The sequence below is a fragment of the Drosophila guanche genome, unplaced genomic scaffold, assembly GCF_900245975.1.
Source record: "Drosophila guanche unplaced genomic scaffold, DGUA_6, whole genome shotgun sequence".
In the NCBI taxonomy this organism is placed as follows: domain Eukaryota; kingdom Metazoa; phylum Arthropoda; class Insecta; order Diptera; family Drosophilidae; genus Drosophila; species Drosophila guanche.
The window spans coordinates 7230308-7253197 of record NW_022995743.1 but is presented as its reverse complement, the minus strand read 5'-3'; the positions used below and the strand labels follow the sequence as shown (position 1 = coordinate 7253197).

Below are 22890 nucleotides of genomic sequence, written 5' to 3'. Positions count from 1 at the left end.
ATGGGGCTAGGACAGCGACTGGTACTCGGTCTGGGTCTGGGTCTGGGTTTGGGTCTTGCCTGCTCCGGGTGGAGTGAAAGTGTTGGACGATGGTCTTCTTCGCTTTGGTGTGTCTTTGTCTTAGATATCATACCGTTGATTATGCTAAACTCATTTAAAATCGTTCATAATACACAGCATTCGTGAGTTCCGAGAGCGCCAGAGAGTGGCATAATATTCATTTGAATTAATCATGGCCCAAGAGACATTCTCTTCTGCCCATGAGAAAGCCATCGCATGCTGCCCCCAGCTGGTTCTGGCCAAGCCACCCGCGCCCACGTGCCCGGCATGCCGGATTGTGGCGCTCTCGAAACGTTTTCCATTTCAATGGGCTTGACCACAAGAAAATAAATAAAAGCTGAACATAAAATAAACCGAAAAAAAACGTACAGCGTACAGAAAAAAACGTTAAAAAAACTGCCAAGAGCGACAACAATAACGAAAGTGAAATTCTACAGAGAGACAAAAAATGATCGTGATGTTGGAGCCGAGTCCACGCTTGGCCAGCCAAGTGCCAGCCTTTTGGCCGAGCGTCGCACCAACGACCATTATAATATGCCCCGGCCTAGCCATAGCCATAGCCGCAGCCAGGCCCAGCCACGAGCAGCGCCGGATTTTCCAGCTGTGGTGCATGTGGTACGCGAGTACATGTGTTGACAAAGGCCGCTTCGAGTGAAATTTGGGTCAAGGAAATGCCAAACGACAGGTTGGACCTCCTGGCTGGTTGGCACATGGCCAGATCACCGTTATTAGCACTTAACTCTTTGCCTGTCATTTTGTGAAGCGCTAATTGGCAGGCTCCAGTGCCGGCCCAGGCTCATATCGGGGGCCGATAACCCTGCTCTGCCCTGTCAGTAGTATTCGCAGTATCACAAATCACAAATCAAACATCAGTTAGGCGAAAGCTCTGTGGGCATCTTCAGAGGTGCGATAACAGCGAGCGACACTGTTAGCGCTCTGTTAGCGGAGCGCTCTTAACCGCAAGGCCGCGCTGTAAACCGTTTCAGTTGAGTTCGAAACGCGCACGCGTGCAGACGAGAGAGAGAGAGACCTGCCTGCCAGCCTTGGCAAAGAAAGAAAGAAAGCAAGCGATGAAAACAGGAATCGGTAGCAAAAGCAGCAGCAGCTAAATAAGCAGACGCCGAATTAGAAATGTTTACCATTTAAGCGTCGCTTAATAGAAATACTCTCACGTACGCGTCGCTCTCTCAGTTTCAGTCTCTTGCGATCGTTCGCTCGCTCGCTCTCTCGCTCTTTCTCTTCCTGCTCTGCTCTGCGGCTGAGTTAAAGTGAAAGTTTTCTACACAAAAGTGGCGAAGGTCCGTTATCTTGGCCGCTGCTCGACTACGGCCCCACTAACTCCCAATCAGACACACGCGGAGCGTTCAGTTGACCGGACGCACACGGCTGGCCATGGTCGAGAAACTGCTGTGAAAGAGATTCCCCCCCGTAAAGAAGAGACTATACTATATAGAGTCGTGTTGTGTGTGCTCGAGCAACTGTAAATTCGCGAAGTCCGACCGAAAGCTTTATTCAAACAAAGTGCGTCCAAAACATATGCATAATAATCGAAAAGTTCTCGATTCGCGAATCGGTTCGGTGCGGAGAACGCGTTCGTTGCCCAAGTCGTTTGTTTAGCTTAGCGGTTCATTGAGGGCGCGCTGTTACGACACAATTGTGTGTGTTAGTGTGTGTGTTTTCGCACTCCCATTTCGAAATAATCCAAGCGAATAGTACATATAATAAGCCAGAAGCGTTCTAGGCCAGAACTCCCCGAGCAGCCAGTGTCCAGCCAGCTAGCGCGCCAGCGAGCCACCAACAAACATGTTTAAGTGGGTTACGCCGGCCACAGCGGCGACATTGTCCCGCACAACAACAGCAACAACGGCAGCGACAACCAGAACAGCGTCAGCGTCAAGCACAACTGCAAGAACAACAAAACCACAACTACTTTCCATCGCTTTAACAAGTTTAATAATAATAGCCGCATCATTTGTGCCGACAACAAGTGGATTTAGATCAATTGAAACGAACGGCGGTAAGTGGCAGACAATTTGATTTATTGAATGGAATCTAATCGCATTGAAAGAAAGTTTAACACACAATAAAAATGTAGAATTATGGCAAAAGAAAATCAATTTGGCCAAATAGCAAGCTCATGTCGTTGTGTGTGGCTGTGGCTGTGACTGCCTCTACCGCTGACAAATCGAATCGTGTCAGTGGCTTCCACATCACTCCATTGAGTGAAAGCCTGGCCCCGGTCTGGCCCCGGCCTGGTCGAGTTGACAATGCACAGCACAGCACAGCACAGCATAAACTATGCCTTTGTGCCAATAAATGAATCAGAAAAACTTTGGCACAGAAAACTGTTTTGCTCTTTCGAATGGCTTTCCACACTCCACGCACTTGGTTCCGCAATTATTTGGTTCGTTTTATGCTACATTACGGCCACAAAGCAGACCCAACCAACAGACACACAAAAGACCTACAGATGAGCCCCACAACACACCGCACCGCACCGCACCGCACCGCACTCTGCTCATTCATACAGAGAGAGGCACAGCCATAGACATCGACTTTCCTTATGACAGTTTTTAGTGTGTTTGCTTTTTGAGCGCGCTGCTCTTCAGCTGCTCTTCAGCAGCTCTTCAGCTGCTCTTCGTGTTAATTGCTCAAGTCATTTTGTCGATTTAAAAAGTGAAACAAATTTTCTAGAGTGTCAGGGCTATTAGCTTAAATCGAAGGCACTGGCACAGACCCAGCCCAATCAGTTTGAGTGGATTGAGCTCAAGTAAAAACACTCCACAGACATGGCAGCAAATAAAAAATCGTATTGTCCCAATAAGAAGCAGTGCTGTGGAATCAAATCAAATCTGTGAGCATGCTGCTGCTCTTACAAGTAAAATTTCACACATCATTACCATTTCTTGTACATTAGAAATGAGAACAAAAGATAAGCTTTATGAGGTGAAATCATAACAATAAACAATCATAATGCCATCCAATGAAACTTTTATCACTTGGCAAACCCTTTAAACAGAACAGATGAAAGGCAAAGAAGTAATGGTTATAGAAATACTGATATGTAATCTGACGATTGGCCTGAATATCTGTTTCTGAAAGTAGTTAAAGAAATATTTTAAATTCCGTTTATTCCTTTAGTAAATTCCCGACTTTACTCTCAGCTTGGTACCTTCCATGGACCTGGGAACAACTTTTTAGTATAGAATGATCCAAGCATTATCCAATCAGTGACTGTACATATTTGATTTCTGAATGCATCTTTTTTGCCTAGAAAAGAAAATCAATGCTTCCGTTTGCCACAACAAAGAACTCTGCTGCGTCAGTTTGGTGAGGAAGTGTGGAAGTGAGGCGAATGGCAATCATCGGAGTCATCCACACACAGTTACAGATGCATCGAGCAGATCGCACGGTGTAAAACAATCGCAAAACAATTTTCAATTTCTATTTGGAAGCAAAGACTGAAAAGCAGTTCGATCGATAAAAGAAATGAAATGAAAATGTCTTGGCCAGCAGCAAGCAGCCAGCAGCCAAAGCCGCAGCAACAGTCACAGATTCTGATTGAAGCGTGTGCCAGTTTGTGGCTGTTGCTGTGGTTTCTGCAGCACTTGTCGGCCTGCAGTTGACTTTGCGGTAGTTTGAGACTTGGCCTGGCCCGGACCGGATCGGCATCGGCATCGGCATCGGCAACGGCCCAAACCGAAGCGAACAGGCCTGGGGGCAGGAAGCTGTTGTGAATGAAAGACTTGATGTTGCAGTTGCAGTGGCAGTTGCGGTTGCTCTGCTCTGGAGGCTGCGGGCAGCATTCAGTCAGCCAGTGTAATATGTGCGATGGACAGCGCTCGGCTAGCCAGTCAGATAATTTCAGGAGCACGTTTTTACCGCTGTCCGATCATCGACTTGACCAATTTCTGTTCCACATACGAAGAGCTTTAGATGGCGAAATCTCTGAACTCTTCGTTCATATAAAAACACCCACAGGAATTCTGAGTTTATGCAAATTATGAATTCCATAATTCCACAGCTCCCTCTCTCTCTCTCTCTCTCACTGTCCCTCCCTCTTCTACATGCAATTAATGTGAAAGCGACATTTGGACTTTCTTCTGTGCTTTCGAGGGGGTCCGTCGCTGTCGCTGTCCCTGTCCCTGTCCCTGAATTGTTGCCCCCATCGCTGTGCAAATGATTTTCCCACAGCCATTTTACACATCATAAAAGTTAAGACAATCGCATTAAAACTGTGACAGATCACAGATCACGAGCACCGCATCGAGTGGCAAGAGAGCATTTCACCTTACATATGGATTGCACTTCCTACACCCCGCAGCCGCAGTAGCAATCACATGGCCAGAGCCAGAGCCAGACCCAGTGCCAGTCCCAGCCCCCGATGAAACTATTAGTGCATGTGAACAAAACAGAAACAGAAACAGAAACAGAAGTGGAAATACAAAAGTGGAAATAGAGGTACCACAGACAGAGACAGAGGCTCCAACACGCAGACACTCATTTGTTGTCTTCTGGTTTATCTTTTAAGCTCATCAGCATTGTTTCAAGTGCCTCGTACTCCCCTCGCACTCGTACTCGTATTATTGCCGAGTCGCGATTGCCGATGATGCTGTGCCACCGTTTGGTTTGCTCGCTTTACACTCCCATCGACACAGCGCAGTTACAAATTATCGGCTCTGTTAGCAGAGACACACAGCGGACGGACAGACAGGCAGACAGACAACTTCGAGTGGTGTGTTATGGATGCGTTGTCTAACAGGAAATACACGGTAGACTTTGAATTTTGTTTTGACATGTTTGGCGGTGAAAGTGAAATTCTCTGTGGGCTTCTTCTCACTGCGCTCCACAGACGATTCCGAAGGCCTCTCTGCTGTGTGCTTCCGCCGCATGACAGCACAAATTCTTTGGGTTTGGGTTTACATTTTTACATTTACTGTACGATTTTTGTCATTGCGGTTCTGCAGGGATTTTCCCAGGCCTGCTGCTCTTCATTCTCACTGGTTTGGCTATCGATTGGAATGCCAAAAAATGATGTCACTTATTGCGGCCAAGCGCAACTTTCACTGCTCATTCACACCGACTTTTTATTTATATTTCCCTCTCGTCGCATTTGATGGGATATATTCAAGAAATTGGTTGCCAAAACGTTTCCATTTTATGGGCACCTAATTTGATTTATCATCTCAATCGAATGGGGGCGCCCAATAGATTTCATACTGTGATGCATTTTCCATAGATTCAATTTTATTTCCCTTTTGCCCCTTTCCCTTTGCTGCATTGTTGCATTATTGTCTGTCTGCCAGCGGAAATCCGTGCCCAGAGCCTAGAGCATGATCTGGCAAAAAGTGACCACGGAAGAATAATAATAATAATAATAATTGTAATGAAAACAAAACAAAACGAAGTCGTTTTGTGCATAACAGCAGACAGTGGAGACTACAGAGACGGTGCCAACAAATGAAACTGCCTCGGAGCGACATCCAAACATTGTACAAGTTTTATGTATCCCAAAGCCCGTCGTAAGAGTGGGGCTCCCTGTTCTTTCCTAATGCCAGAAGACAGCCCAAACAACCTGTTGCTGGCCGAGACTCTGTGATTATCGTTCCTATTACCGCAAGTCATAGAGATGCTCACGTGAGAAATGGAAGTACATATTTTCTTTGCATAACTGACCTGACAATATCCGCACTCGATGATTGCTGCTGCGTAGAGCTAAACCACAAACAAAATGATTTGCTTGATGTACGAGCACCAAACCGCATTCGAACACAAAATACAACAAAGTGGAGTTTAAGATTCCATCAATTAACGCAACGTAAACATTAAATTAGAACTTGCCAATGACTTTATGTTGCTTTGTTTCAATGAAGAATTCCTTTTATAAGTTTTATATTTTGCTCATCCCTCATACCCAGGTAGATAAGGGTAGTAGCTATTAGAAATGAATGCGTAGAATCTCGCCCCTGCATTCTTGTAAATCTGCACTACATATGGGAGTATATACATATGTATATATGTACGAGTGTACATAACTGCAGACACGCTGCTCTCGGGGCGCTTGCACCATTCACTGTTAACTTACCGGTCTTTTCGGGCGCAGCAGTCACTGTCGTCGTTGCCGCATTTTATTTGGGTCACTGTTACAATTTACACCGATGGTCGGGGACGGGAAGCCAGGTGTAGCTGCGCTGACCAAGTTGGTGGGGGGAACGGGTCGCTCATGCTGGGAGGCTGTGCCCGAGACGGTGTGCCAAATTGTGGAGCGACACCCGATGCCAGCGACCCACAAGTTGCAGCAGATCAGAGCAGAAACTGTAGACGTACATCTGGGGACTGGGCACTGGGCACTGGGCACTAGGCACTGGGTAATGCTGTTCTTGGTGTCCAGCAGTTTGCGACTTTCAAATCAATTTTTATGTAATTGTAATTCAAGGTGGGGCAGCAAGCTCGCGTGCAAATCGCTTATAGTTGGAGCTAGAGTTGGTTATATAGCGCATGCCACAGTCCAATTCGCAGAGAGACTAGTAGAGCATGGAGCGGGTTATGTTTATGCTGATGATATGCCGTGTGCTGCAGCTGCTGCTGTTGTTGTTCAACAATTCAATTACAATGTGATTAATAGAAATGTTTTGCTGCGGATCAGCTGTCATGTAGAGTGGAGTGCCAGCGCCACATCGGATGCATCAAAACGGCACAAGTTTAGTTAAATTGTACGCCCAAAAATGTATGCCCACAAAGGTCAGCCAAGAGCGAGAAACTTTCCATTTCTCTCACGCGAAATGGGAAAACTTCTTGCCTGATGACACCGCAAAATGACCATGAGAAAGATCCACACTAACGCACAGACAGACGAACAATATCCGCACGTAAAGGCCATTAAATTTAATAAAAATATAACAAAAAGCATCATAAAACAACAGCAAAAAATACAACAACAAAAAACAAATCTGCAGCTCTTGCCATAGCTGAATGTGGCTTTGGGGCCTGAGACACTACCGATCCGAAGATAATTAGTAGCCTAAATCAAGCGATTCATGAAATGTAAACAGTTTTTCTTTGGCCTTTGTCTAAGAAAAGTGAAATTAGCCTGTCCATTCAGCCTGAGAGATGTTTTATGCTAATTCCATGAAAAGTGACATTTGGTTATATTTTTCCTCTTTCCAACCTTTCGTTGGCCATTAAGATGGCACATTCCAATAGTCAATAAGTCGTTAGAGTGGCCACTAAGTTTCTCTGGTGAATTATTGGATGGGAAAATGACTCTTCTACTTGTGGTTTACTCGCACTGTGTAGGAATTTTAATGCTAAACATTGATTTCCAGCATCGAACTGTTCGATTTCACTTGACCCAGTTCTGTGCCACGATCCTGAATCGGTTAATAATTCGTGTAAACTTGCCCCCGGGAATATTTAACACTTTCACAACGCAATTAGAGCAAGATTCATATGTTAAATGCAAAACTGCCCAAGATCAGGTCTCAGTCGATGTCGATACACAACAACAACAACAACAACACCACGTGGTGTTGCATGTTTACTGCGGTACGAAAGTTTTCTTCTCTGTTCTGTTTTTTCTTTACTTTACTTCTTTTTATTGTGAGTGTGTGTGTGTTATTTTTGCAGTCTTGGGCTAATTGATCGATAATAATTTTCCATTTTACCGTTGAAGCGCCTCGTTCGTTTACATTCTTGAAGTGCCTCGGCTCGGCATGTCGAATGCCTCGGCCAGAAAACAAGTTCTACGAAATCTCAGAGCAGATCGGAACCGATCGGATCGGACCGCTTCGCTTCGCATCGAATCGGAGCTCTCGTTTCTTCGTTTTGGTTTCAGTCTTCTCTTTCCTTCCCTTCCCTTCCCTTCCCATCCGTTCCGTTCTCTCGCCTTGTCTACGGTGTGCAGCAGCATATTCATGATTTAATTAATTTACATTTTGCAGTGCAGTCCAAGCAGGGAACGAACCGACGCACTGTTCCGTTGGCCAAATGAGGAGCATCCACTGGCCCCAGGGCACCCGGTGACACACTGAGCAAGTGTCTCTTGCTCACCTGTTGCACGCAACAAAATTTCGGCTATTGAGCCAATTTCCTTGCATGATTAATGATATTGCCACCACCAAGATGGGACTTCTCTTCTCTTTGCTTGCTTCCCGATGGGAAGACAAACTTGTTATCTCATTTTGCAGCTGCTTCCTTCATTCGCTTTTAAGCACCGAAAAAATGTTTAAAAGCGACGCAAAATTTTTCAGGCGTTTGACACACTTTCGTTCCCCCTGCTGCTGTCTGTGTGTGTGTGCGTGTTAGCCGGCTTTATGTATTCGACTCTCAGGTGTGGCAGACGAGGCAGCGATGCTGTAACCTATTTAGCATGCATCGCGCGCTATTATTACGATGCTGTCAATCATTCTTTACCCACTAATTAGGCCCAGGGGCATCCTTCCAAGGATCGCTTAGCATGTTAAGTATGTTAAGTAGCATCTGAGTACCGGATGGCACGTACAATCCTGATCCAGAGTGTCTTCTCGCCTTCTAGAGTTTTTCGGGTATCGTGCCCGGGTTCCCATTAACATTATTTGCGTTTGATTTCAAGTGTTTGTTGAACATGTCTCACGTTATTGTTTCCCCAACATTCTTCCTTTTATTCCTGTTTAGGTAACTACTCATCTATACACTCAGAGAAAAGGGAACCCACAAAAAGAACACACTTTCTGTTTACACTTTAAAACTCAGCTTAAATGTTACATCTTCAGTGCATTTTCTCTGCGTGTACATATTCAATTTGTTTCAGTTACAAAAATTAAATTATGGTAAACTGCATAATTATGACTGTTTTATAGTGGCCGTGTTCACATCCATTCATCCTTCATTAAATCAAATCTATAATTAAGTCCGCTGCTTTGCGGCTCTGCGTCTCTGTTAGCTCTAACGGTGGTGGCTCTCTCATGTCGCACGCGCTCTCTCTCTCTCGCGCGCTGCTAGCAATGTCTCTGTTAAGCTACAGATCTCTGTTAATATTGTCTATGCGGTGCTGGTGGGCTGAGCTTTTGTTGTGGCCTGTGGCTGTTTCCCACGTCTCTTCTCTTCTGCCTAGCCTTTGTGTCTCTCGGTTTTAACGATTTGCGGAAGAATACTTAAGAGCACTTGAGTGTATAATCATAAAAAAATGCGAAATGTCTGCAAATAATAAAGCTGCAAGAAAGATGATTATTATTTTATTAGTAGACGCCGAGACGCGCGCGCTGGACAAGAAAAACGCACAAAAACGAAATCGTTTTCAGAGATGAATAAACAGAAAGAGAATAAGAGAGAAAACAAAATAAAAAGCCCAAAAAAAGAAACGGAACAGCAACAGAAACAAAAACACTATCACTTTTTTCTCAATTATGTACATGCATATATTTGGACTGTTATTCTAATGGAGATTTTTTTGCACTACTTTTTGCCTAATACGCTCGTACACTTGTCTTTACTTTCACTCGAATTCGGTGCGACGTGCCCAGCATATGCGGGGTTTGACTCATGCCGAGCTCAAGCTGGCTTCAACATCGGAATAGTGAGTCGTAGCAGCAGCAGCAGCAGCTTCCTGTGATTTCATTTTCGTTACCTGCTGATTTTCTTAGAATTAGCACGGAACTAATTGATGCCAACTATCCCGCTACTTGTGTGCGTTTGCTTTGAGGACTTTGCTCCAGTTTTACGACCAAGCATTGACACAGTCCGCGGAGCGGATTGGGGCCACAACAGCCGCAACTGGAGCGTCTGCGAGGTGTTAATTTGTCAGCATAAGCCGGTCCGTCACAAGTGTACGGCTGTTTGGTTGCTTTTTAGCTGCTGGTTTAATTGCTGTCGAAAATCAATTTCGGCCCAAATGTCAAGAGGCCGAGCACATAGCCAACTAGAGCAAACACCCTTTACTTTCTGCTGAAATGCATATCAGACAAACCCAATAGAGAGTATTTGACACTCCTTCACTCTCCAGTTTTGCCAAATGAGCTGGAAAAACTTTGAAGTGCATTGCACCGGCCCACACCTGGGCCATGGGGCTGAACTTTGACTGGCAAGTGGCTGGGCTGGCACTCGCGGTTTGGTTGCCAGTTAGTACTCGGCACTCGGCACTCGTAACTCGGTGCCTGGACTGAAGCCACTTTCACTTGGCTCTTGCATCGTTCCATGTGGTTACTGGTAGCTGATTGCTGGCTTTCAGGTTGCCCACAGAACAGGGAAAATGCTGTCGCTCTTAATGCTCGCAGAGTTTATTCGTTGTTTTTTTTTTGTTTGCTGCCCGAGGCTGCTGTTTGTCATAATTGGCACTGACAGAAGCAGTTATAGCTAGAAATTTCTATACATGCATACCACAAGCCAATAGGAAATGCTTAAGATTGTCACTTTCATTGCGGAAAAATACACATGCCCATCATTTTCACTATGACCGCCAGCTATTATAATCCAATCAAGTACAGTTGAGTAGCCAGCAGAGAGAAAGAGAAAGAGACACCTGAACTGAGCTGTGGCTGAGTGGCATCTTAATTAAACTCTGGCCACGGGGGATTACAGATATTTGGCAATGCAAAAATCGGGATGCAAATTGTCAGCAACTTTCGAATAACAGAACACACGAATGGAAACCTACCTTAATACAATTTCTCTTTATTTCTGGTTACCCTTTTTGCTGATCCTTTGCAACTTTTGTCTCTTTGCAGCTGGACGAAAGCTGTTTGGTGGCTACCGCATCACACCCAAGCACTGTCGTGCCACAAAGACGCTGCCCAGCTCGGATCCCCGATCGAATGGCCCCACCATCTGCATGTTCAATCACGAGTGCGCCCAGCGGGGCGGCGAGGTGGTGGGTGCCTGCATGGACGGCTTCCTGTTTGGCGCTTGCTGCCAGATTCCAGCCACACACGAGCTGGCCAGCACGCTGATCAATGAGGCGCAGAACGCCTACTTCCAGCAGCACCAACACCAGCAGCAGCAGCAGCAGCACCAGAAGTTGCAGCAGGCGGCAGAGTCCTCCTACGAGCAGCACCAGCAGTCGCTGAATAGCGCAGAGCAAACGGCCACGCAGCCCTCTCAGAATATCTACGATGAACAGAACCTCAACAAGGTCTATCAGCAGTTGGGCAGCAGCAGCAGCAGCAGCAGCACCAGTCCGAGCAGCACCAGCCCCAGCAGCCCACCCAGCAATAGCTACAGCGTGGAGCTGCAGCAGGACCCAGAGCCAGAGCCGGAGCATCCCCAGAACGAGCTTGTCTATGGCAGCAGCACCTCCACAGAGGGATCCACTCTGTCGCAATCATCTTCCTCTAGCGTAGAGTTTGAGCAGGAGCCAACTGCTCAACAGTCGCCAGCCAACGATGAGATTATCTCGACCGCTATGAATTCCCAGAAGGTGCAGCAGCTACAGCAAGAGCAACAGCAACCCATTCTGCCGCCCAATGTTCATGTGCACAAGCACTCGGTGACCATCAACTCGCCCTCTTCGCCACCCCAAAACGATGATTTTGTGATGCAGGTGCTCAGCACATTGCCCCCCGAGCATGCCGACGATCATCGCATCTTCTTCACGACGGAGGTGCCCATGAAGATTGCCAGCGGCCTGCAGGAGCAGACCAGCTCCGAGTCCAACTCCTTCGAGGAAACCCCATCTACGCCGCCAGCCATAAAGAAGCCCACAGAGAAGCCCAGGCCGAAACCTGTGCCGCAATTGGCGGAGACGATGAAGCGACCCATTCAGCAGCTGCTGCAACAGCAGCAACAACAGCAACAACAGCAGCAGCAGCTGCAGCAACATCACCAGGAACAACAGCAGCAGCAACAGCAGCTACATCACCAGCAACAGCAGCAACTACAGCAGCAGCAGCAACAACAGCAGCAACAACAGCAGCAGCAACATCTCCAGGAACAACAGCAGCAGCAGCAGCAGCAACATCACCAGCAGACAGCGAAACCTCAATCAAAGCCAAATCCGAAGCCTGCGAATGCGCACCACCACAATCATTTGATCCTGGATGGCGGAGAGTTTACACACAGCGATATCACCCATCCGGGAGCTGATGCCGATCTTGTCGAGGATCTTCAGTTCTCCACCGGCTACGGACCACAGCCTGTATACGCAGACCCACCCCAGCAACATCAGCCACAGCAACATCAGCAACAGCAACATCAGCAGCAGCAACATCAGCAACAGCAGCAGCAACATCAGCAACAGCTACATCAGCAGCAGCAACATCAGCAACAGCAGCAGCAACATCAGCAACAGCAGCAACAACAGCAGCTGGAGGAGCAGAGTTACATCTCCAAGCGGCCAGCGGCAGCAGGTCAGACTCAAAGTCAGGGCACCACCGTTTCCTCGATCACCACACACGTGGACTCTATCGAGTCGATCATCCTGCAGCTGAACAACACAAGCCATGGACCCAGCTACAATGTGGTCAGCCAGCAGACGCCCTCGTATGGCGACTATCCAGGCCAGGCCCAGAGCGAGGCTACAGCCGAGGCAATCACCGCACAGCCACCGCCAGCCAGCTACTACCAGGAGAGCGAAGCCATGGAGGCGGATAAGGGTCAGGACTACGGCTACACGAGCACAGTCAGCTACGATGCCACCTACGACAAGGTGTCCGATGAGCAGGATGCCTCCGCTGCTGCCAGCCAGTCTGCGGAGTCGCCCACAGCGATTCCCGCGTACGGGGAGGACACCTCGGCGGTGTTTGAGGATCACACGATGCCCGCCAATGGCTACCACGATGCCATGGCTGATGGGGCGCACCAGACATCAGAGTTTAACAAGATGCCCGTGCCGGTTGTGGGCATTGCCTATCCCGTGGACATGTCCTACCTGGAGGAGGAGGAGAACGATGCTCCAGCCGGCTACGGACAGCAGAGCAGCGGCTCCTACGAGGCCAACACAGAGTCCAACTACCAGAAGCTCTCCACTGTCGAGACGGAGCAGCCGCAGCCCCAACCAGTGCCCACCTACGTGCGTCCCACGACAAATGCCAACAAGCCGAACCGTCCCGTGGCCTCGTACATTGGCATGGTGACCATGCAGCACTACAACCAGCAGCAGCAGCAGCAGGCATCGCTGGGAGACCAATACCAATCCCAATCCCAATCCCAGTCCCAATTGCAACCACAGGTGCCCGCCGAGGTGTCTGTGTCCTCGCACACCACCAAGGTGCAGGAGCAGTATGACGAGACCTCGCACGGCTATCAGCCACAAACGACGACACCTGTGGCACAGCGGCCGCAGTACGATGAAGTCCTGGAAGATGCCTCCTCAGAGCGACCCGTGCTGATAACGGCCAGTCCCAGACCTCGCCCCAAGCCAAGCACAAAGCGTCCGGGCGTGAAGCGACCCATCAGCCAGGAGAATACCAAACAGAAGCCACAGCCACATGGCAGCTACGATGCCGAGGAATCCCCCATTACGCACATTCAGATCAAGAAGCCCTCGTCCAGCTACAACAAGGAGCAGGAGACGGAACAGTCTGGCTATCCCAGACCAGCAGTCGCTGGAAGCAGCTCCTCGGCACGTCCGGGCATCAACTATGATCAGCCAGATCCACCCTCGGCTCCCGCCTCCAGCTCCAGCTACGATCAGGCCGAGACGTCCAGCTACGGCCAGCTGCAACCAGAGGCTCCACTCACACAATTCGATCAGCCACAGCCACAGCCAGCCCTGGGCTACAATGAGCAGTCGGTGGCCAGTTCGCCGGGTCGCCAGCCCTCCACATCGAAGCCCGTGGCCACGAGCTATGTGACCGGACCCAGCACGCCCCGACCGCCCGCCACCGTCGACTACCACTACGACAATGTGCCGCCGCTGTTCATGGCCGACGACAAGTTGGACGCATTCATCCAGAGCACGGCCGAGAACATTGTGGGCTCCACGCCGGGCAACTACCAGCCCCCGCTGGTGGCCACCGCATCGACGCCCGCCTACGCACATCGCCCCACCAGCAGCAGCGGAGCAGGCAGCTACGGAGGCCACAAGAAGCCCACTTTCGTGCAGATCAATGGCACACCGAGGCCGCCACGTCCCACGGTGCTGATCACGCCCAAGCCCTCGGGCTCTACCTCGTTCGTGTACAATCAGATAGTGACCCGACGACCGGCAGGTGCACCGGTCAGCTCCAATGACTTCGAGGATCCCGGCTACTTTGGCGGCAGCCCCGCGCACGTGTCTTTCACGCAGTCCACAGCCTCGGAGTCGCCCTATCCCGCACCCTCCGACGACAAGCCCGCCTTCCCGGGCTACTTTGGGCCCACGCCTTCGTATCCTGCCTTCTCGGTGCCCGGAGAGAAGGTGGGCCCCAGTGCCATGGAGGAGACGTACACCTCGCCGAATGACTTTGTCAACTTCCCGCCGGTGCGCAATCCGAACCTGAACATGTCCGCCGTCTCCAGTGCTGTGACCAGCGACGTGGATCTCTCCACGCCCGCCTTTGTCGAGGATGTGGTGCTGAAGGACAAGATGCACACGCTGGTCCACAAGCTGGTGGCCTCGCTCCAGGGCAACTTTGAGGCTCTGGCCGACATGATTGATGAGCCAACGGGCAACAGTTCGGCAGCCACCTATCAGGCGGGAGCGGGAGCTGGAGCTGGAGCTGGAGCTGGCGGAGTAACCACTGCCACCCGCAAGCCCACGCGTAAGCCCGTGCGAGTGGCATCCACGGCCAAGCCCAAGGCGACCACCAAGAAGCCCGTGACACGAGTCTCCACCAAGGCGCCCAACAAGAAGCCATCGGCCAGCAGCACCACCCGCAAGCCGGGCACGCGGCGCACCACTGTGGCACCCAAGACGACTGTCAGCACCCGGAAGCCTGCAGCCACGAAGAAGCCCACACGACGCGTCAGCAGCACCGTAAAGACGACCACCGTGAGCTCGGCTCGGCCCGCCGACGATGAGATTGTGGACGAGGAGGACGAGGAGGATGTCAATCCGAATCCCAGCGACAACGAAATCGGTCAGGGATCGACACTCAGCTCCTACGGCGGAGCGAATGGCCGCAAGATCCGTAAGTGTTGAGTGACTGTAGCATGGACCCGAAACAACTGTCTCTTTCTCTCTCTCTTTCTTGTTTTCTCTCGCTCATGCCTATAACCGAATCCTTCCAAATCGCTTCCAAACCCAAAACCAATCCTCCCAACCCACACACACCCCACGGCATTTACAATTGTTCCCAAACTTTTTTAGCGCGTCGCAAGAACAAAAGAAGAAACCGAAAACCCGCTTAAATATCCACAAAAACCCCCCCTCCTAGTTCTAGTTGTCCCTCATCCATACCCGATCCATGTAATCCTCCTAGATATTTGTATAGCAATACACTCCAGCTCCATCTCTCGATCGCTCTCGTTCTCCTACTCACTCACTCTCTCTCTCTCTCTCTCTCTGTCAATCTCTCCATCCATGTGTCTGTCTTGCTCTGAACACTCCCCACTCCTAACCTCGCATTTCACTCCCCATCTACAGAGTGCGGCGTCCGACCACATGTCAAGTCCGGCCGCATTGTGGGCGGCAAGGGCTCATCCTTTGGCGCCTTCCCCTGGCAGGTGCTGGTCCGCGAATCCACCTGGCTGGGCCTGTTCACAAAGAACAAGTGCGGCGGTGTCCTGATCAACAGTCGCTACGTCGTCACCGCTGCCCATTGTCAGCCTGGGTAAGTCGTCCCTCCCCATCCCCATCCCCATCCTGATCCGCTCATTGCCTGACTCCAATTGATCTCCACAGCTTCTTGGCCTCGCTGGTGGCCGTCATGGGTGAGTTCGATATCTCTGGCGACCTGGAGAGCAAACGTTCTGTGACCAAGAACGTGAAGCGCGTCATTGTCCATCGCCAATATGATCCGGCCACGTTCGAGAACGATTTGGCTCTCCTCGAGATGGACAGTCCCGTGCAGTTTGACACCCATATAGGTGAGTAAGCCATCGCTGCTTTGTACAGGGCAAAGCACTTAAACATTTCACTTTTATTCTCCCTGCAGTTCCCATTTGCATGCCCAACGATGCGGCGGACTTTACGGGACGCATGGCCACCGTTACCGGTTGGGGGCGACTCAAGTATGGCGGCGGTGTGCCCTCCGTGCTGCAGGAAGTGCAGGTGAGTGGAGTCACCACGAACAAGCACCATGAGCCACATATTTAATGCAACTTTTAATGACAACAACAGGTGCCGGTTATCGAGAACAGCGTGTGCCAGGAGATGTTCCACACTGCGGGCCACAACAAGAAGATTCTCAACTCGTTCCTGTGCGCCGGCTATGCCAACGGCCAGAAGGACTCGTGCGAGGTGAGATATCCGGAATGATAGCGTAAAAAGTGTTTGCTAATTCTTTTCTCTACTTTCGACTTTCTACTTTCTGCTGACAGGGCGACAGTGGCGGTCCATTGGTGCTGCAGCGTCCCGACGGGCGCTACGAGCTGGCTGGCACCGTTTCGCATGGCATCAAGTGCGCGGCGCCATATCTGCCCGGTGTGTACATGCGTACGACCTTCTACAAGCCCTGGCTGCGCAGCATAACAGGAGTCAAATAAGGAGCTGCCAGCAACAGCAACAGCAACATTAGGGGGCAGCAGCATCAGCAAGTGTAAATAGAAAGTAGAGTTTAAAGAGTTTTGTGGACAAACGCGTGACTCAGACTGTTAAGCATCCACGTCGCATTCACCATTCTATCCCCCGTCTCCTTCTCTGTGCACCTTCCATCCTCATTCCATTAGTTTAAAGTTGAAACGAGAAACGAGACAGAGACTCAAAGATTCAGATACTTTGAGGAGCGTGTTGCAGATTCTTTCTGTGCCCAACACTTGTAGAGTCTGAATGAGAATTACTCGTATATTTTATTAGTTGCAAGCCGTAGCCGTACGCTAACAAAATATTTATTCTAGTGCTAGGTCTATTTATTTATTTATTTATTTATTTGTACGATTAAACCCCGAAAAACCCCGCTTTTGATTCAACTAAAAATAAATTGTTAATTTTCATAGGCAAATTGTTGTTATGTTAAAGTGAAAGACAAGTGAAAGAGATTGAGATTGAGTTTGAGTTTGAGAGAGAGCAAATGTTTTTAGTTCAATTGAATTTACTAATTTATCTAATTATACGATTAATTTTTTTATCTCTTTACGTTTTATGTTAATTGTTAAGCGAACGAACAAATCGATGCGAAAAGGAAACCCACAAAAACCCAATAAAAAAAAAAAAAACAAAATAAATATTATTAGAAAATATTGCAAAAGTTTGCTTAAATCCACGGAGAAAGTTATTTTCTTTTCCACTTTGCACTCGAGGGAGTACAGTGCCAAAAAGCAATCAACAGGAAGGAGCAAATGCATCGGAATGCTGCAAAACTCATTTTAATATATGTAGTAGGAGGCAGCATCAAACGGAAGTGCCAGCTGCATTATTTTCCCACAATATTCAATGTTCTCTGCTCGGACTCTCCCGCGTGCAGTGCTATTTTTGCTTAAAGAGAACCCCCTGGAACAGGTATTTGCATTTAAAATGCACCAACATGTACAAGCACACTGGAGGAAACTTAAATGTATTTATTTTGCCTCACTGATTAAATTATCGCTGCCCATCCACTCTGCTATGCGGATGGCCAGCAATCCTGATGCACACAATGTCCTGAAGGTCGTGCAGTAGCTGAATTTGCCCAAAGCACTCACAGCAGCAGAGGCACTTCTCATCTAATTTAACCGCAGCCGAAAAACAAAGTTGTGTGTTTGTGTTTTCTTTGTTGAACAGATTTAGCTGCAGGCCAATCCAGCCATGCCGGGACACGGCTTTGTGTGGTCGCATTTACATGCTCATTAAGCTTTCAAGGTTGCATGGAAAACAGCATATGTACATGCAGATAAGTAGATGTACAGATGTACATAAGTATGCACTCATCGTCTCCATTGATATTGATTCCCATGTGTATTCGCAGACACGCATACGTTGAGCGCCAAAGCTTTGGGTGTCTGCCACCCACCAACAGCAAAACACACACAAAAACATTTAATTCATAAATTCCAAGAAAAGCTTGTCGGGTGGAAAGCTTTTGGCGCGGCAGCCAGCCAGCCAGCCAGCCAGCCAGCCGACAGGTGTTGCCTTTCGCTGCCATTCAGTTAGTCGCCGAAAGGACGAGCAGCCAGCAGGTACGTGCAGCGTGCAGTTATCCCTGAATCCCGACTCTGGACACTTGTGTGCTACAAATTGTAGCTTACAGTAGGTGAAAGGTGCGGCTGTTGATGCAACTAATAGAAACGGAAATGCACAATTTCCTCTGCCCAGTGTGTGTGTGGTGTGTGCGTGTGTGTGTCATAATTAACAGTGACCTTTGTCAGTGTGTCAGTAGATAATTGAACTTTTGTGGCTACGTTAGTAAGTAGTGGTAGGTGCAGTAGAGATAGCCAAGTAGAATCACATTTCCTGAGTAAACAAAAGGTGAAACTTGCACACAATTCTCCCAGATGATAGGTAAACACTGGGCCTTGGCTGTTGAGTTGGTAATTCCACACTCCTATGGATTGTATGTCCAACTTTTTTACCTGATATGATTCCCCAAGCATTCCACACCTGCACAGTGCGTTGGAAAAACTTTTGTCAGCTGCCAAGCACTTCAGAACTTGACCCATTGGCGGCTCATCGTTATTGGCAAACTTGGTTCGATGCTGTAAAATATGTAAACGGAAACTTAATAATTGCAAAACTTTCACAATTGCCAGCCCCAGCAGCCCCAGCAGCAATTAGTCACATTTAAGTTAGTTTCCTGCGTAACCGTAAACACAGGACAAAAAGGGTGTTGAAGTTGTAATGGCAGCTTGTGACTCCTTTGAGCCAGTTAAGGACCCCTTTGTAGATGCCTCAGCCTCAACACTTTGGTTAATTAACAGAACGGAACACCTGAATAATGACCACAATTAGGCCATCTTCCCCCAACTGCCTAACGGCACAATAGATCAATTACAATTTCTCGCCAGGCAACCAGCAAAGCACACAGCTCACACCTCTCGGGCTGAGATTTGATAACCGGTAATGGATGGCTGATGGTAATTAGTGGCCCCGCTGAAAGACGCCCAGCGAGCAGTCTGATAGTAGCCAAGCAACAGTCCCTCAAAGTTGGGCAGAAAGTTATAAAAGGAACAAGAGGCACTGGCCAAGAAAAGTGCAAAAAGTAATTAACAAAATGCTAAAAGCAGACCGGCAAGGATTTTCACCCACTCCCACTCCCGCTTCCTGGGAATGCTCGGGTCAGGGTGGACCGAGAGCCTACCCATTAATGAAATTGCACTCCCACGACCATCTTCCGCGTCCCAACACATACATAAATATATATTTGCGTATGTATGTGTGTATATTAACACGGCGACAAGCTGAGAAAGCTTTCATTGCCTTTGCCTTTGCCTTTGCCTTTGTCTTTGCCTTTGTCTTTGCCATGTAATGTGACGTCGCCAAGTGTGTCAAGAGCTCTATATTTAAATACTTCTGGCTGTGCTCTAAATTATTTATAAAAGAGCGGCTACAACTGTTATCCATTGTGCACATTTAGACGACATCGGGTTAAGAAAGTGTCCCAAAATATGGTCTGGCCTTAAATTCATAAAAAATATTGCACATTTGCGCTACTAAATTAAAAAAAAAGAGACATCGACTTTTGCCCTAGGTAGGGAAATGGGAGAATGGCCAACATATATTTTGGCTTGGGGGAAGAGCTGTCCCAACTTAAAGGCTTTGAATTAAAGCTAGTTAGAGCTTTGATGTTGCGGCAAAAGGTCATTCTTTTATGACGTGAAGTATATTTGAATATCTATGATTTGAAACCACAAAAGCTTTGATTATTAATTACCAAAATGGCCTGAAGGCTTGCTGTGGCTTAATTGAAACTCTTTCAATTGCCGCTTAGCCTTTCAGAGTGTGCCAACTCGATTACGCACAATGAGGCGGCATTGTCAGCAGTTGATGAACGTATTTACCGAGCAACAATCCGCCGATTTGGCGCTCCTACGCATACCAACGCATGTGTCTGTGTCTTGTATATTACGATTTATGTGCACCTTTCATCCGGCAATAAAAATGAGCCGACAATTTTAATGAGTTGCCTGTCAGCGGCACACAGCAAGATATTACCTTTCGCCGTTAAGGGAGCAGCTCATGTTGTATCCTGGACTCTAGCAGGATAGTCCCTACGGATATAGGCGTCTGATTGAATATAATTTTGGTAGCTGCTGTTACACTTTTGACTACTCGCAGCAACTAGAAATTCTGGCTCGGACAATGGCTTACTAACGTGACCAACATGAGAAACTTTCCGCTGTGGGCGGCGCTACTGCTGCTCCTCGGCATGGCCATGCAGCTGGAGCCCTCGGTGGCCTCGTCCCCCTACGGTGCGGCCTGGCAGCGCGACCTCTTCGGCCGTGATTCGCGCAATTTGATGCGCCGCAGCGAGGGCGATGGCAGCGCCAGCTACGACGGAGGCCCCGACATGGGGGGCTACAAGGAATACAAGCAAATATTTGGCCCCTATCCCATTGAGCAGGAGCCGCGGATGGCACATCGGCCGCAACAGCAGCCCCAACAGGTGAGTGTGGGCGTAATGGAAAATTATTACAGCCACGGGAGCCCCAGATTGCAGACCAGACAGGGTATGCCGTAGGAGTTCGAATATTTCCTGACCCACCTAAAATACACAAAAAGTTTTAAACGTTTAATTCACTTAAAAAACTTACTTACTTACGTTACGCCCACTCAATTTCAAGTCTGATGCTCAACCTCAATTCCGTGATTGGCACTTAAATAGCCGCAGAATATTGATTTTCGCTTGAGCCTGTAGAGTTCAGACGTTTGATCAAATATCAGTTCATGGTCCGGATAGGTTTCTGGGAACATTTATAAACTGTTTGCAAATCTCATAGCCAACCCCCAACAACCTGTTAATAACCAAGCCACCAAGCTGTGCGAAAAACTGCAATGCGGATGCCGTAGAATGCCATTTCATAGAACGCCGCTGGACCATGAAGCTGTGTGGCCAGCAAATTGAATCTTGGGCCGTGTGTGTGCAGCTAGAGGGGAAAGTTCAGAGTTCAGGACGATGCTCAAATTAATGAATGGGCCATGGAGTATCATTTGTATTGATAGCCGGCGAATGCAGAGGTTAAAGCGCGTTTTGGGGGGGTAGAATGTTACGCACACGCAGCGGATGACAGGCCAGACAAGTGCTCCGCTAATTGCTTCCTCCTCCCTTGGACTCCCACAGCTGCGCCAGCAGACCGAGGTCTATGGGATTGTTGAGCCGCTGATTGAAGACACACCCTGCGCCGACCGCCCCTGCCTGATCAGCGAGGACTGCTGCCCCACAGGGGTCTGTGTCACCAGCAATGGCGGTAAGCGAAAGTCGTTGTGCATTTATTCGCCTTTCACTCTCCCCCTGAGTGTCCTTTTGGTTTGTCTTGCAGAGGGCAAGTGCGTGTATGTGTTTGGACACCAGCGTGACCTGTGCCAGCGCCACGGGGACTGCGCCTCGGGCAGTGTTTGCATGCTGGTCGCCCAAGAGGGCATCTGGCGCTGCGAGACTGAGCCGGAGTCGAGCGCGGCCCCCTCGCTGCTGGAGGAGATGTTCGGGCTGAGGCAGAAGCAGCCGCTGGGCAGCGATTGCAACAGCAGCAGCGATTGCCAGGTTGTCAAGTAAGTTTCGAGAAGAAAGTTCCTCTGTACTTGGGCTTCATCTGGCATGTGTCATCTCTTCGTTTTTCAGTGGAATGTGCTGCCAGCAGCAGCGACTGCATCATCGGGCTGGCACCAAGCGCAGCTGCGGCTACTTCCGGGATGCCTTCGACTGTGTGGACATGGTTGGCTCAGAGGTGAGTCATCAATGAAGGTTAATTTCCCTCTAATTAATTGCCATCCAACAGCATCTACAGCATCGCCGCTATTAAAGATCCCCACGAGCTGGAAGTGGAAGTTTAAATGCTAATTAAAATGACGTGAAAGACCCAGCTAAATGACACACACGAAGAAGTACCTAAATATAGATGCAAATATTATCATAAACATATCAAAATGTTAAACAAATACATATCACTACTCAAGTTGACGTAGCATAGAGACAATTTCTGCGTATATGAATATTTATTCTCTTTGTGCACAAACCTTGAAACTCGGTGACCACATCCAGTCACTTTACTCGCAACGATCCTATAAATCTAGATGTGTTTTTCGTAGAATCTCCAAATATACTGACTGAGGCATTCAATGTTAATAAGACAGCAAAAGTATTGCAAATCAATGTTTAAAATATTTAACCAAAAACTAACTAATTAATTACCAATTATTTGACATCTAAATGTAAATTTAACGCAATAAATGATTTACTGCAAAGGTCCATAAGCAGCAACTTGATTATTACCCAGTCTAGAACGAGTTGGAATTATTATGAGATGAATATTAAATAATCAAATCACTGTAAGATAATTTTGGTTTCATACAACCATACAAGAGGCAACAATTTGAATTTGAACTGAGTGGGAGGGCATGAATATTGCAGGCACTTTTCCGCCACAAACAAGCGTTTAAGCAAATAAATTCTCTCCTTTTCGCGGAGATATTTTCATATGCAAATCACTCACAGCAACCGACGGCCGAAGGCTCCACGAGATGAGGCATGAGGCATACAAATAATAATTAATTCAATATAAACGCTTGGGGTTGTGGTTGGGGGGGAGGGTGGTAATGAATGAATTGAATGAGTGAAAACCGTTTGATGTTCTTTTACAAATATTTTCAGATTGTTTTATTTATGTTTTGTATTTTATTTAAAGTGCCAGTAAAAACGCAGCTTAAAGCTA

The 22890-nt window shown here is 48.2% G+C and overlaps 2 protein-coding genes across 3 annotated transcripts; both read left to right on the top strand.

Moving 5' to 3' along the window:
* Positions 1 to 1089: 1089 nt before the first annotated feature.
* On the top strand, positions 1090 to 17234 carry LOC117591813 (serine protease filzig). 2 transcript variants are annotated; one of them, XM_034285146.1, is made up of 8 exons: positions 1090 to 2077; positions 10761 to 12191; positions 12318 to 15080; positions 15536 to 15722; positions 15794 to 15978; positions 16047 to 16162; positions 16232 to 16351; positions 16432 to 17234. In XM_034285146.1, exons 1-8 carry the CDS (start codon positions 1864 to 1866, stop codon positions 16594 to 16596), a joined length of 5181 nt encoding a protein of 1726 aa, XP_034141037.1. In that variant the 5' UTR covers positions 1090 to 1863; the 3' UTR covers positions 16597 to 17234. The 2 variants fall into 2 exon arrangements, with proteins under 2 accessions (XP_034141037.1, XP_034141038.1); XM_034285147.1 differs by lacking the exons at positions 15536 to 15722; positions 15794 to 15978; positions 16047 to 16162; positions 16232 to 16351; positions 16432 to 17234 and adding an exon at positions 15260 to 15363.
* A 934-nt stretch (positions 17235 to 18168) lies between these two features.
* LOC117581516 (ITG-like peptide) lies at positions 18169 to 22381 on the top strand. Its single transcript, XM_034268811.1, has 6 exons — positions 18169 to 18204; positions 20300 to 20627; positions 21303 to 21429; positions 21502 to 21730; positions 21801 to 21906; positions 21958 to 22381. Exons 2-6 carry the CDS (start codon positions 20346 to 20348, stop codon positions 21979 to 21981), a joined length of 768 nt encoding a protein of 255 aa, XP_034124702.1. The 5' UTR covers positions 18169 to 18204; positions 20300 to 20345; the 3' UTR covers positions 21982 to 22381.
* The last annotated feature ends 509 nt before the right edge of the window (positions 22382 to 22890 follow it).